Consider the following 13,280-nt stretch of genomic DNA (forward strand, 5'->3'; position numbering starts at 1 on the left):
ATAACAATATAAATATATCCAAACAAAATTAAATATTATGCCAACAATAAACATAAATGGCTCCTACACACCGGCCCCTAATTGTCTTATATAACAAATAACAATTACCAAAAATAATAATAATAAAAGGAGCTATATACATTACATAGAAAAGAAAAGGAATGTGTTGGCAATTCATTTTCTTTAGTAATTCGTTTTTTCAAAAGTCATTTTTTGGGCCAGAGGTTCCAGAACATGGCAAGTGGTGGGATCTGGTCTTTACCACCAGTCCTTGTTAAATCTCAGTCTCTTTAATCAGACATATCTTTGTTATTGGTCTTTCCAATATATTGTTTTTTGTCTGAAGTCGAACGATACGCACAAGGCCTTGTGCATCTGCTTTCGTCTCCAGTATTCTGCCCATTAACCAGGAGCCTCGTGGTGCAGTGGAGTCAACCACCACAACTATGTCACCTGGAGCAAAGTTCCTTTTTACCTTTGACCACCGCTGTCGTTCTTGGATTAAAGGTAAGTACTCGTGTGTCCACCTTTTCCAGAAGAGATCTGCCATGTATTGCACTTGTCTCCATCTGCGCCTTAGGTATAAGTCCTCTTTTACGAAGAGTCCAGGTGGTAGTATTGGCTTGGTTTTCAACAGAAGAAGGTGGTTTGGGGTGAGTGCTTCCAGGTCCATTGGGTCCTCAGAAAGCTTTGTAATGGGTCGATCATTTAAAATTGCTTCAACTTCACAAATTAAAGTTTGCAATCCTTCATCATCCAGAACTTGTTGGCTAAGAACAGAGTGCAGCACATTTCGAACCATGCGGATCAAACGTTCCCATACACCACCGTGATGAGATCCTGCTGGGGGGTTCAATGGATCTTTAACAATGAGGTTGCTTGTGATGTCTTGCTTGACTTCTGGATCATTGGCAGAGATTGCAGTTTCCAAATGAGGTTTCTGCCATTCTCTGTCTGGTTGACAGAGAAACTCTGGTCCCTTGATCCATCTTTTGCAACTTAAGAAGCGGTTTGCTGTTAGCCCCCTAGAGGCTTCATCTGCCGGATTTTCCTTTGTGCTAACATATCTCCATTGTGACACATCAGTATTATCCCTTACAAAAGAGATCCTGTTTGCTACAAATGTTCGGAAACGTTTGGTTTCGTTGTTAATATATATTTCAGCACTGTTGTGCTATCAGTCCAGAAGATGGATTTGTTCAGCTGAAGCTGTAATTCCTTCCGAAGCATTTTGTCAACTTTGACGGCTAGAACTGCAGCTGTGAGCTCCAATCTGGGAATCGTTACTTGCTTTAATGGTGATACTCTTGCTTTCCCTATCATGAAAGCAACATGCACCTCCTTGTCGTTGTTTTCCAGCCTAAGATATGAAACCGTACCGTATCCACTCTCGCTGGCATCTGAAAAGTGGTGCAACTGTGCATTTCTGATTTGACCAAAGCTTGTGGGCTTCATGCAACGGTCCACTTTAAACTCTGTCATCTTGTCCAGATCTGCCATCCATCCTGACCATTGTTGAGAAATAGTTTGGGGTATGTTTTCATCCCATCCAAGGTTTTTTTTACAGAGTTCCTGCATAATCAGTTTGGCTGGCAGAATAGATGGAGCTAGGAATCCTAAAGGGTCGTATACAGAGCCAACCACGGACAATATGCCGCGTCTGGTGTATGCTCGTGGCTGTGCAGTAATTCTGAACATAAACACATCGGTTTCAACGCACCAGTGCAATCCTAGTGCTCTTTCCATCGGCAGGTTGTCCCTGTCTAAGTCCAACTCTTTTGTCTCTTTGGTTCTGTTTTCTTGTGGAATTGATGCCAATACTTTACGGCTGTTGCTGATCCACTTTGACAGTACGAATCCTCCCTTCTGGCAGAGAGCTGTCAGGTCTCTCACCATAAGAACAGCATCCTGTTCTATGGACATGGATTTCAAACAATCATCTACGTAGAAGTTGTTCTTTACGGTGTCTATAACCTCTGCTGGAAAGTGAGTTTTGTTATCTTCAGCCGTCTTTCTTAATGCAAAGTTTGCACAACTCGGTGATGACACTGCTCCAAAGAGGTGTACTTTCATCCTGTATTCGACGAGATCCTGCTGCACATCACCATCAGGCCACCATAGGAATCGCAGATAGTCGATATGTTCTTCTGACACTTTGACCTGGTGAAACATTGCTTTGATGTCAGCCATCAGGGCAACCGGCTCTTGTCTGAATCTGATGAGTACTCCAATGAGTGAGTTGGTAAGATCTGGACCCTGTAGCAATTGTTCATTGAGCGATGTTCCCTTGAAGCCAGCACCGCAATCGAAGACCACTCTTAAGGTTCCTTTCCTCGAGTGATATACCCCATGATGTGGGATGTACCAGAGTTCCCCATCATTACGATTCAGTTGATCTACTGGTATCTTTTCAGCATAGCCATTGTCAATCATTTCTTTGAGAAAAGTTGTATATTCATTGTGAAACATCTCATTTTTACCAAACTTGCGTTTCAGGCTTTGGATGCGTTGTTCTGCTATGCAACGGTTATTTGGCATGCTGGGATTTTCTTGCTTGAAAGGTAAGTCTAGGCAGTAGTGACCATCTTTAATTTGTGTTGAGTGATTCACAATATCCAAGAATTTTATCTCTTCTCTGGACATTTCCTCTGTTTCCATGCTGGTTACTTCATTGAAGTCATGATTGTATTGTTTAACCAGTAGCTCGTGTAAATTCACAATAGACATTCGATTGACAGCAGCAACAGGGCAGCCATTCTCATCCCTGATGTAGTTGTCTCCTCTCAAGGGACCATAGATGACCCACCCCAGTAGGGTCCTCACAGCGTATGGTCCATCCCCTTGGCTATTGACCACCTCCCAAGGTTCCAATACCTTAGAAGCATTTGTGCCGATGAGCAGGTCAATGCCAGCGTCTATTTCATGAATTTTGACATCCTTCAAGTAAGGCCATCGAGTCAGGTCTTCTTGTCTGGGAATGTTCAGCTTGGAAACAGGCATGGTCTTATGTGTAAATACATTGGACAGTTGTATGAAATCATTTTTGTCCAGACTTGATATCTCTAAACCTGAGATATGATGACTGGTCACAGGTTTCACTTGGTTCATTGTACGCAGAAGAATACTAGCCCTTTGTCCTGTTACATTCAGTCTTCTCATCAAGCTTTCTGTGCAGAAGGTAGATGAGCTTCCATGATCCAAAAATGCATAAGTTTGCAACACTGTGTCTCCCTTGGGGGTCTTTACTTGTACTGGAACAATAGAGAAGAGACAGGCTTCTTCACCGGCCCCAATATGCCCACATGTATGAGGTGAGAGAACAGCATTACTCCCAATTGATTCCTCATTCAGTTCTGTTTTCTTTCCCATGTCCTTCTGTTCAATGTGAAGTATTTCAGGATGATTTTTGTTGCACATGTCACAAGTCAAACGACTATTGCAGTCTTTGCTCATGTGTCCTACCTTCAAACATCCAAAACAGACTCCCTTTTTCTTTAAGAAGTCTATTTTTTCCCTGTGCATCTTTTTCCTGATTTGTGGACACCGCACCAATGTGTGACCACCTATATCACAGAACAAACAGGAATTTTGAGAATTAGTGGCAGATACCTTTTTCATTCCATTTGTTGTCATTTCTTCTTGTTTCAGTGTTTCTACAGGTGTTACAGTAGTTGCAAAACTACTTCCTCTTGGTCTCAGCTTTTCTCTTGCTTTGACAAAGGTGGAGCTTTTGACAGATGAAGTTATCTTAGCATCCTGGATGTTTCCAAAAAGTGGATCCGACAATATCTTCACTTGTCTCTCCATGAAGTCTACCAAGTCAGAGAAACTAGCTCGCCGTCCCTGTTGTTCCTGGAGCTGACATGCCCTATTCCTCCACTTGTCTCTGAGCTTGTAAGGCAGTTTCAGAAGAATGGTCTTCATACTGGAAGCAACATTCAACTCCTCCATATAGGTGAGCTGATCCATTACATTGCAACAACCTCTCAAGAATAATGAAAACGCTTGCAATGCTTTCACATCCTCTGGCTTGATTGCTGGCCAGGCAAATGCTTTGTCCATGTATGCTGTGGCAATCTTATGTTCATTACCAAAATGTTCTTTAAGTAGATCTTTTGCTCTTTTATAGCCCTCAGCTGAAGACAAATGTTGGCAGCTGTGGACTAAATCTTTTGGATGCCCTCTGGTGTATTGCTCTAGGAAATGCAGGCAGTCACTGTAATCATCTGTCTTTCTTTCCACTCCTCTCTCAAATGCCCGGATGAAAACTCCATATTGCAATGGGTCACCATCATAAACAGGAATGTCTCTTGGTGGTAAAGTAGAAGAGAGATTTTGTTGAGCGAGAAGAGCTGTGATGTCACTTTGCCTCTGCATTATGTGATGGATATCACCTTGATTGTCATCATTAAATACAGGTTGTTGTGTTAGAGGAGTCATATCCTGAGCTCTAACAGATGGTCCATCAGCTTTTTTCTTTGGTCGAACAACCTGTTGCTGGGAAGAAGATTCAGTTCCTATCCACACATTCTGTCTTTGTTGCACTTGACCAGGTAGATAGGTGCTTGCATGTGGATTTAATTTGACAGACGTTTTCTTTTGAGCAGTTCCTTTTCTCAAATACGAGTTCATCCCATCAGATACTCTTGAGCTGTTTCTTGATTCCATTGATTCAAGTACGTTGATTTTTGCATTGGTAGCTGCCAGTTCAGTCTCTAGTTCTAGTTTTTCTTTCTTCCTTTTCAGTTGTTCTTCCTGTGCCTCAAGGTCATGCTTTTTCTGCAGAGCGGCAACCCGTTCCATGAGAGCAGCCTTTTCTGCTTGAGCTTTAATGCGAGCAGAGGATGTTGAAGATGCACTTGATGAAGAACTTGATTTGTGGTTTGATTTAGGTTTTGACACATTAGAAACACTGTCATCCGGTCCAATGTCATCTGTGTTTACACTTTCAGCAATGGTGTGTGTTTTATGTCCAATGTCTGAAAACCACACCTTTACATCCTGTATAAAACCATCAAAAGCTTCCATTTTTGGTTGAAACCAGTGATTTTGCTTTTCAAGTTCATTTTCAGGCAGTGGTAACTTCACCAATGACTCATGATTTCCTTTGGCTTCATCACAGATGTTGATTAATTTAACCAAGTTAGATTGCACTTCATTTGCCTTCTCCTTTGATTTCATGAGCTCCTTCATTAATTCTATTGAACTCTTAGCTTGTTTACATTTCAAGTTTCTTGTTTTTTGACAGTTTTCAATGAACATTTCCAAACCTTTAGCTGTGCGTTTAATAACCCTTTTTTCTTTTTCAGAATCCAGTGCAACATCGTCATCTTGTGACCTAACGTCAGACTTCACATTAGACATGTTTCAATTTTAGCGTGATCCAGTAAACCACACGGCTGATGGCAGAATGTTTCAAACAGCTGATAATGTAGTGACAGTATAGGCTTTAGTCAACGTAATCCATTAGTGTAGCAGTTTCTGGTCACGGTTTCATAGCTTTCCCAATAAAGCTTAATGTTGCACATACCTCTCCGCCTGTGTGTTGTCGTTCAGAGTTTCCAATCTCCGTCAATCAGCTCCACACAGGTGACGTCAATGTTCCCTTGATTGGGAATGGCAGCGTCCGTTTTATGAAAGAAAACAATCTTTATCCAGTTCCAATACTTTGGCTCAATTTTCACTCATAGAGCAGAGTTCTCACTTGATGTAATGGCAATCTTTGTTTTGCTGTACCTCTAGCCTTCTATTTCTTGTTCCTATCTTTGCCATTATACACAGGTAGGAGTGAAGTTTCAACGCAGACACACAAATGTTTTCCAGAGATTATTGCAGTTGAGGTTTGTGGTTTATTGTAATAGTACATGAACATACCAGTTCCTTTGCCAACTTGTTTCCAGTAGTTTGCGTGTGATCTGTGGTCTGTGGCCTGTGGCCTGGTGAGAACTGTGTGTGCTCCCCCTACCTGTGCCTACCACTTCCTGTAACCTATGCCCCCTATATACAAACATGTGCATCTAATCACTGCCACCTAGTGTCCAAAATAACAATATAAATATATCCAAACAAAATTAAATATTATGCCAACAATAAACATAAATGGCTCCTACAGACATTTACTTTTATATTAAGTACTTTTAAAAATGAGTAAAAATCTGTCTTTACAACTTTTACTTGTAACGGAGCAGTAGTATCTGTACTTTTACTCAAGTAAGGAAGTTGTGTACTTTGTCTACCTCTGGAAAATATACATTGCTTTACTGTGTATGTGTTTTTACCATCAGTTTCTTCTGTCAGCAGATGTTCTTGTACTTTTTGCTTCTTATACTGGTCATATGGCTCTTTTCTGTCATATTTTCTCTTTGAGCAGCGTTTCAGACAATTAAACGTAGATGATGCTGTAGGGAATAAATGCAGTTTGTTGATTTTGATTGTGGATACACTGAAAATATACATTGTTTTACTGTGCATGTGCATTTACCATCAGTTTCTTCTGTCAGCAGATGTTCTTGTACTTTTTGCTTCTTATCTCTGTCCACTCTCACTGTCTCAAGAGGATGCTCGTTTGAATCGTTTCTGTCACGTTTTCTCTTCAGCATTGCTGAAACTTACATGTTAAACACAATGCTACAAATGATACCTGCTTATAATATATATGAATTACTGCACATGTTGTAAAAGGTTAAATGTATTAATTTTCAAACCCTACACTCTAAAAAATGCTGGGTTGTTTTAACCCAATTTTGGGTAAAATATGGACAAACCCAGCCGTTGGGTTACATTTTTAAATTACATTTTTAACCCAACGTTTAGGTTTGTCAATATTTGACCCAAAATTGGGTTGAAACAACCCAGCATTTTTTTAGAGTGTAATAAAATAGGTTATTAGAGCAGATTAAGCTTTATTTATTTATTGCAAAAAGACATTCCAGTATAAACTCATTAGAGGGATTTCAGGAAAAAACATAATATTGCACTCTAAAAAATGCTGGGTTGTTTCAACCCAATTTTGGGTCAAATATGGACAAACCTAAACGTTGGGTTAAAAATTTAATTTAAAAATGTAACCCAACCGCTGGGTTTGTCCATATTTGACCCAAAATTGGGTTAAAACAACCCAGCATTTTTTAGAGTGTGACATTTTAATACTTTTTAAATCACAGGAATATCCTATTTTTCAAAAGCATAACAAATATGATTTTTTTTTAATCAACATTCCTTAACATTTCTAATGTTTTCCACCAAAGAAATCAATTTGGTTTGGAATAACAAGTCAATGATGACATACTTACTTATTACAAGTACTAGGCCGATCAGTACTCCAAGTACTACCAAAAACAAATTAACTTCCATGTGTGCAGCTTTGATCATTTCCATGTATGTAATCTTATTGATATCTGAGCACATGTGCTGTGAAAAAAGAAAAGAAAAGATTTTTGTCTTCAGATATGCTGTCTCGTCTCTCTTTGAAACCAGGTGAGCGTGAGCCAACCAGGGTGCTAAACTAGAAAAGTCACATTCACTTTTAGATATAAATACATACACACACACCATTGATTGACTAGAAGTCTGGTAAAGGTACAACCTAATTTCCAGAAAAGTTGGGACCTTTTGTAAAACACAATAAAAACTGTGATATGTTCATTGTCTTGAACCTTTATTTAAATGACAAACTAAATTTTCAATTTCAATTTCAAAATCCGATTTCCAATGTTTTCACTGATCACCTGAATTGCATTTTGTAAATATAAGACATTTTTTAATTTGATGTCTGCAATAATAATAATAGGACAGATGGATATTTACCACATCACCTTTCCTTTTAATTAATTACAATATATTCATGACCTACAGCTGAGAATTGTTTCCAGATGGTCCGTTTTTACAGTTGCACAGCGGTTTACACACACACACACACACACACACACACACACACACACACACACACACACACACACACACACACACACACACACACGTTTACTTCTACAAAGAGGCTCGAAACTGTTGTTATTCGTGTTTTTCGTTTGTTTTTTTTCCTTTTAGCTTTTTCTACCAAGAGTCTTTTTTCTTTCTTTTTTTGAGAAATAAGAAAAGTGAAAATGTGTATGTTTTTTGTTCATATTTAATTTATTTAATTCATATTTATGTTATTTATTTTAATTTTAATTTTATTATGTATTGACCATAATAAATTTTGTATAAATGGTCTGTATTTGTCTTGTGATTTGTCTTAAATGTAATAATATTTTTACTGACAAAAATTGCCAAGAAGAAATGAACGGTATCGGTATCAGTATCGATGAAAATGCAAGAAAAGTATTGGTATAGTATGGAATCCTAAAAGTGTGGTATCGCCCCTCCCTCATGCGCGTCGCCGCTGCGCCTCGGCGTCCAAAACTAATTTGGTCTCTCTCTCATATTGTGCATTTCTTTCTGGGTCAACACATCTGCTTGCCATTTCTGATGCTTGTCAATGTTTAAGTGGACACATTACATCAAATATTCTATTTATAGCAAAATTATGAGTTGTCATGTTTATTTTTTATTACAATATTATTCATAAATGAAGTGAAACCCCCAGAAACACTGCCGAATCCCAGGAATTAAGTGTTTCATTATTTTGCAATTGTAGAGTCTGAACATTTAGAAATTTTTAATTATGGTAATTTTGACATAAAGTAAATAAAAAAGCATTCCTAATTTGCGTTTTTTCCCCTCCAGACTAATCAAAGCTCGGTTATGTGTGGAATGGAATAGGTCTACTATAAAACTGCAATGCTTACAGTAGCCTATGTATGTAGGAAAATAATTAATTATGTAATGATACACGTTTCAGGGTGAATTCATGTTGATTGGAACCCTTTTTCCAGTCATCTCAATGGCAAAAAGTGTTCCAACCTGAATTTACCCCGATATGATTTATCATTACTCATTAATCTGCGTCCTGTTTAATGGTGTTCTCAGGAACGTCTTACACTTCGGATAGCCTACAATAGGAAATAATTTACTGATATTTGAGAACTTACCTTATAGAGACAGAATGTGCATGTCGGATAGAAGAAGATTAAATCGCAGGAATTTATTCAGGATCAAATTCATTGACATGCAAGTAAGCGCCTTTCGTGTCTAAAATACTGCATCGATTTTTTTCCTTTCCTTATTTGCCTTATTTGCGTTTTAGCTCCTCCTTGACAGAACGAAAGGAAAAGGAACGAGAACGGATGAATCCAGTGTAAAACAAGTTATAGCCAATCGCATACGCGGCTGCCGCTGATCGATTATTGAAACATGAGTTATCAATGCAATAAGGCTAATGAAGGCTGTATTAGAAGTGTGTTATTTAAACCGCAAACATAGATTTTATTCAAATGTGTCGCCTGGTGTCATGTTTGAATGGGGAGGAGAAACGTGAGTCATTGTTTGGAGCAAGACTTAAACACGGAATGTACTTGCACATTTAAAGAGTGAAACAAACGGAGGAGAGCTGAGACAACACCGAACACACCGAAGAAATCCACTGAACATGGCCAACAACTTTAAAAAACTCACTTTGTCCGACACAGACATCAAACTGGTGAAAAAACCCAGCGATCTCGGTAAGTTAAGCACGATATCCGTTTAATAAGTAGATTTATTGGGTCATATATAAATGTAAACGAGCAAAAAGCTACACTCTAAAAAATGCTGGGTTGTTTTATCCCAATTTTGGGTCAAATATGGACAAACCCAGCCGTTGGGTTAAATTTTTATAATGCATATTTAATCCAACATTTGGATTTGTCCATATTTGACCCAAAATTGGGTTAAAACAACCCAGCATTCTTTAGAGTGTAGGCCTATTTATGTTTTTATTCATGGCTATTTCTTTTTACAAGAAGCCATAGCCTATATGAATCGGATGACATTGCATTAGCCTATAGAATTGCAATCTATTGGCAATAAACACTCTAAATAATATTTTGTTTTGATAGCTTTAGATCGCAATCTACACAAAACACATTTTTACTTTAAATCCAAAACGTTACAAGCTCTAGGCATCGAAATCGTAATGAAAACAACCCGATAGTTTCCCGTTTAAAGTGAGAATGTGAAAGAAGAATTGCAGAGTCAGATTGTGTATGATCTTCAGAAGGTTTTGCACTAATGTTGTGTATTATTTTTAATGAATGCTATATGACAGATATCCTACCTTTAATCAAGCCTGCATGATGTGTAAATATTTCAGATGTATGCGATGACAACCCTGATGTGTTAAGAGTTCAGCTGTCTTGTGGTCATGTCTCAGATCCGATGTCACTGACAGATTGTTGCAAAGCTCAACTGTTTGATGTGAGTGTATTTATTTTATTACATTTTTAGAGCTCAGTAAAGATTTAAAGTGAAGTGTTTCTGGTCGTCTGCAGCTACAGCCTGTTGTTATAGGGTACGCTGTTCATTAAAGGTACAATATGTAAGAATTTTGTAATAAAATATCCAAAAATCACTTGCACCGTGTGTATCTCCCTCCAAAGCATACGCAGACACGTGGTTCTCTTGCTACTGGTTTAATTGAAGACTTTTCTCCAAATCCACCGTGAAAACTAAACAGTATAAACAACAAAATACAGAAATGACATAAACTTGACACAAAGCGGAAGCCTGCGCAAAAGCACGTGCAACAGATGTAATGGCATTTTACTGACACAAAATACAGACAAATAAAACAAAATACCTCGTTGGCTGCATGCTGCGAGAAAGGGAAATAGTCTCTGAATCTCCTTACGAACATTCAAGTCCTTTGTGACGAAAATAACTCTTAATCTGAGCATGTCTGTGCTCACCGCTTGTTGCATGAACTATAAATCTGATGTGAAGTTCGCATTTTGCGCATAAACTTGAACCAATCCTTCAAAATAAAGGTACTCCAAATAATAATAAAATAAATAATGTATAAATAACAAACACAACTTAAATTCTAAATTATGAAAGTGATTGTAGAAAAAATAAACAAATTATATATAAATTATATCAACAATATAATGGCAGCATTTACACACTGTGATATATTTCCTGCAGTTGTGTACTTACAATATCCCAAAAGTTCTCAAAGATTTTTAATTTCAGAGAAATTCCAATTTTAAATAATGGGCAGTCCCGGAATCCCTGTTCACTTGTCGCATGTCAATGATGTAATATCCGCGTTATCCCTAGTTTTCGCTCGTACTGCCATAGTAACCATGGCGACAGACGTGGACAACAGCGTAGGCTAATGTTTAGCGGCACGCTCACACTGTTGTTGTTTCGTTCAAACATTATGGACCATTGCAAGCAGACTTTGGGACAAAAGGAGAACTAAACCGAGGATCAATATCAGCGTGGCGTTTTCGAGACGCCGAGAGCTAGCGTCCGAGAGCTAGCGTCCGAGAGCTAGCGTCCGAGAGCTAGCGTCCGAGAGCTAGCGTCCGCGGCTAACTTCCACTCGACAGAGACGCCGAGAGCTAGCGTCCGCGACTAACTTCGACTCGACAGAGACGCCGCTCTTGCATGAGCTTTATTAGACAGGGGAGCAAATGTACATAAAACTAATCAATGTTATATAGCTCAACATGATGAAATGTTAGAATATGATCAGTATGTTATTCTAATGTTGATCTAGCGTACTGCTAGTCTCATACAGACAAACTAACACACAGAATAACATTATAACTTTAACACACTCCGCTGTAGTTTAGTGTGATAGTGTAGAGCGAGTGACAGCGCTGTTTCCTCACAAGCTTCATTCGCCTAATAAACTGTCCTGTGAGTATTAATCTGCACTCGCGGGTTCGTTAGTTCTGTAGATTAATGTCCTCACTGCTTTATATCCGCGGGACTCGCGTGTAGCGCTGATATCTGTCTCTCATTAGCACTCGCGCCTGCTTCACACCACAGTCATGTTAAACACATCAATGTATTCACTCATCCATAAACATTATTAGATCATCAGCTTGATGACAAGTTCCATAATTCCGCGTCTTTTGATCAACCAAAGTTCCATAATTCTTTGTTATTGTGTGAGGTTAGCGCCCCCTAGAGGTGAGGGAAAAAAAATCACATATTGTAGCTTTAATGCAATTTATTTCTGTGATGTCCAGAATGTCTAGGAAAAACAAAATACCCTTTTATCTGTACTTTAGAAAACAAACAAAGTATAATGTCATTAATGCTATGATGTCTAACCTTAAGCTTTGTTATTTAATTTCAGGGAGAGATGGTTTTCAAGTGTCCACTGTGTAAGAAAGAATGGCCATTTGATGAAGTCCGAAAATCAGCCAAACTCTCAAAAGATGAGCTAATAGGTTTTGAGGATATGCTTGGAACAAATGCTACTAAGAAGTTTGACATAAAGGATGTATGTACATTTCTGAGTCTTTACCTGTATCTTATTCATTTTAAATATTTACAGTATATGTGAACGCGTTTCTTCATCCCTGTATTTGATCTTTCTGCAGTGTCCTGGTTGTGGCACTTTTATACAGAGGCTGCACACCACAAACCTCGCTGTAGAGTGCTCAGTTTGCACAGAAAGGACCGGGAGAATCTATGAGTTCTGCTGGAAGTGTCAGAGAGAGTGGAAAGGCCCTCGACCTCATGATGACCAGTGTGAAAATGTGGGTTGCAACATCAAGGACCAGGAGCTTCTGAAAGACTGTTCAATGGTCACTTTAACATGTGTGCAGAACGTCCAGTGTCCAGGGATCCGTGCCTGCCCGTTCTGTGGCGTGCTGATTGAACACCTTAGGGTGGGATGTAAAATCATGACATGCCAGAAATGTCGCAAAGGTTTTTGCTTTGTGTGTCTGAAACCTGCTCAAGAGTGCCTACAAACATCTACTCATTTTGTGTTGTGCACCGCTGGAGTCGCACCAAAGCAAGGAGAGGTTCCACGACTGTGAGCAGATGTGCTGTAAATACTACAGTTTATTTCTTTATTTGAGATATAGTCAGGGTGCGATTTGCCGGCGTGGGATTTCCCCCTTTCTGGTCAATGTAGCAGCTGCCTCTGCTTAAAGGGCTCCTATTATGGAATTTTGAAATGTACCTTTCATGTAGTGTGTAACATAGATCTAAGTGAACAAAAACATCCTGCAAAGTTTGAAATATGAAAGTGCACCGTATATAAAGTTATTGTCTTTCAAAAGTGAGAGTCGACTCGGAGTCATTTTTATGAATCGTTAGAAGACCGAAGCTTTTTCTCTGACTAGATGACGTCAACTTGTCAAGTTATTTGAATACGACACGCCCACTTATTGCGCTCC

The 13,280-nt window shown here is 38.9% G+C and overlaps 2 protein-coding genes across 2 annotated transcripts in view; one reads left to right on the forward strand and one right to left on the reverse strand.

Annotated features, from left to right (window-relative positions):
* Positions 1–9,375, reverse strand: part of LOC307008333 (uncharacterized protein) — a 67,059-nt gene extending 57,684 nt beyond the window's left edge. The window contains exons 1-4 of the mRNA XM_079631075.1: positions 9,030–9,375; positions 7,293–7,410; positions 6,482–6,607; positions 6,279–6,398 (exon numbers count right to left, since the gene is read on the reverse strand). Coding sequence (XP_079487201.1) covers positions 6,279–6,398; positions 6,482–6,607; positions 7,293–7,407 — 361 coding nt within the window. The 5' untranslated portion in view covers positions 7,408–7,410; positions 9,030–9,375. The remainder of the gene's footprint in view (positions 1–6,278; positions 6,399–6,481; positions 6,608–7,292; positions 7,411–9,029) is intronic.
* LOC307008156 (E3 ubiquitin-protein ligase-like) overlaps positions 9,191–13,280 on the forward strand; it is a 5,800-nt gene continuing 1,710 nt past the window's right edge. The window contains exons 1-4 of the mRNA XM_079630786.1: positions 9,191–9,599; positions 10,229–10,332; positions 12,227–12,373; positions 12,474–13,280. The exon at positions 12,474–13,280 is cut by the window's right edge and continues 1,710 nt beyond it. Coding sequence (XP_079486912.1) covers positions 9,527–9,599; positions 10,229–10,332; positions 12,227–12,373; positions 12,474–12,917 — 768 coding nt within the window. The 5' untranslated portion in view covers positions 9,191–9,526 and the 3' untranslated portion in view covers positions 12,918–13,280. The remainder of the gene's footprint in view (positions 9,600–10,228; positions 10,333–12,226; positions 12,374–12,473) is intronic.

The sequence above is a fragment of the Phoxinus phoxinus genome (assembly GCF_949152265.1).
Source record: "Phoxinus phoxinus genome assembly, chromosome: 12".
Lineage (NCBI taxonomy): Eukaryota > Metazoa > Chordata > Actinopteri > Cypriniformes > Leuciscidae > Phoxinus > Phoxinus phoxinus.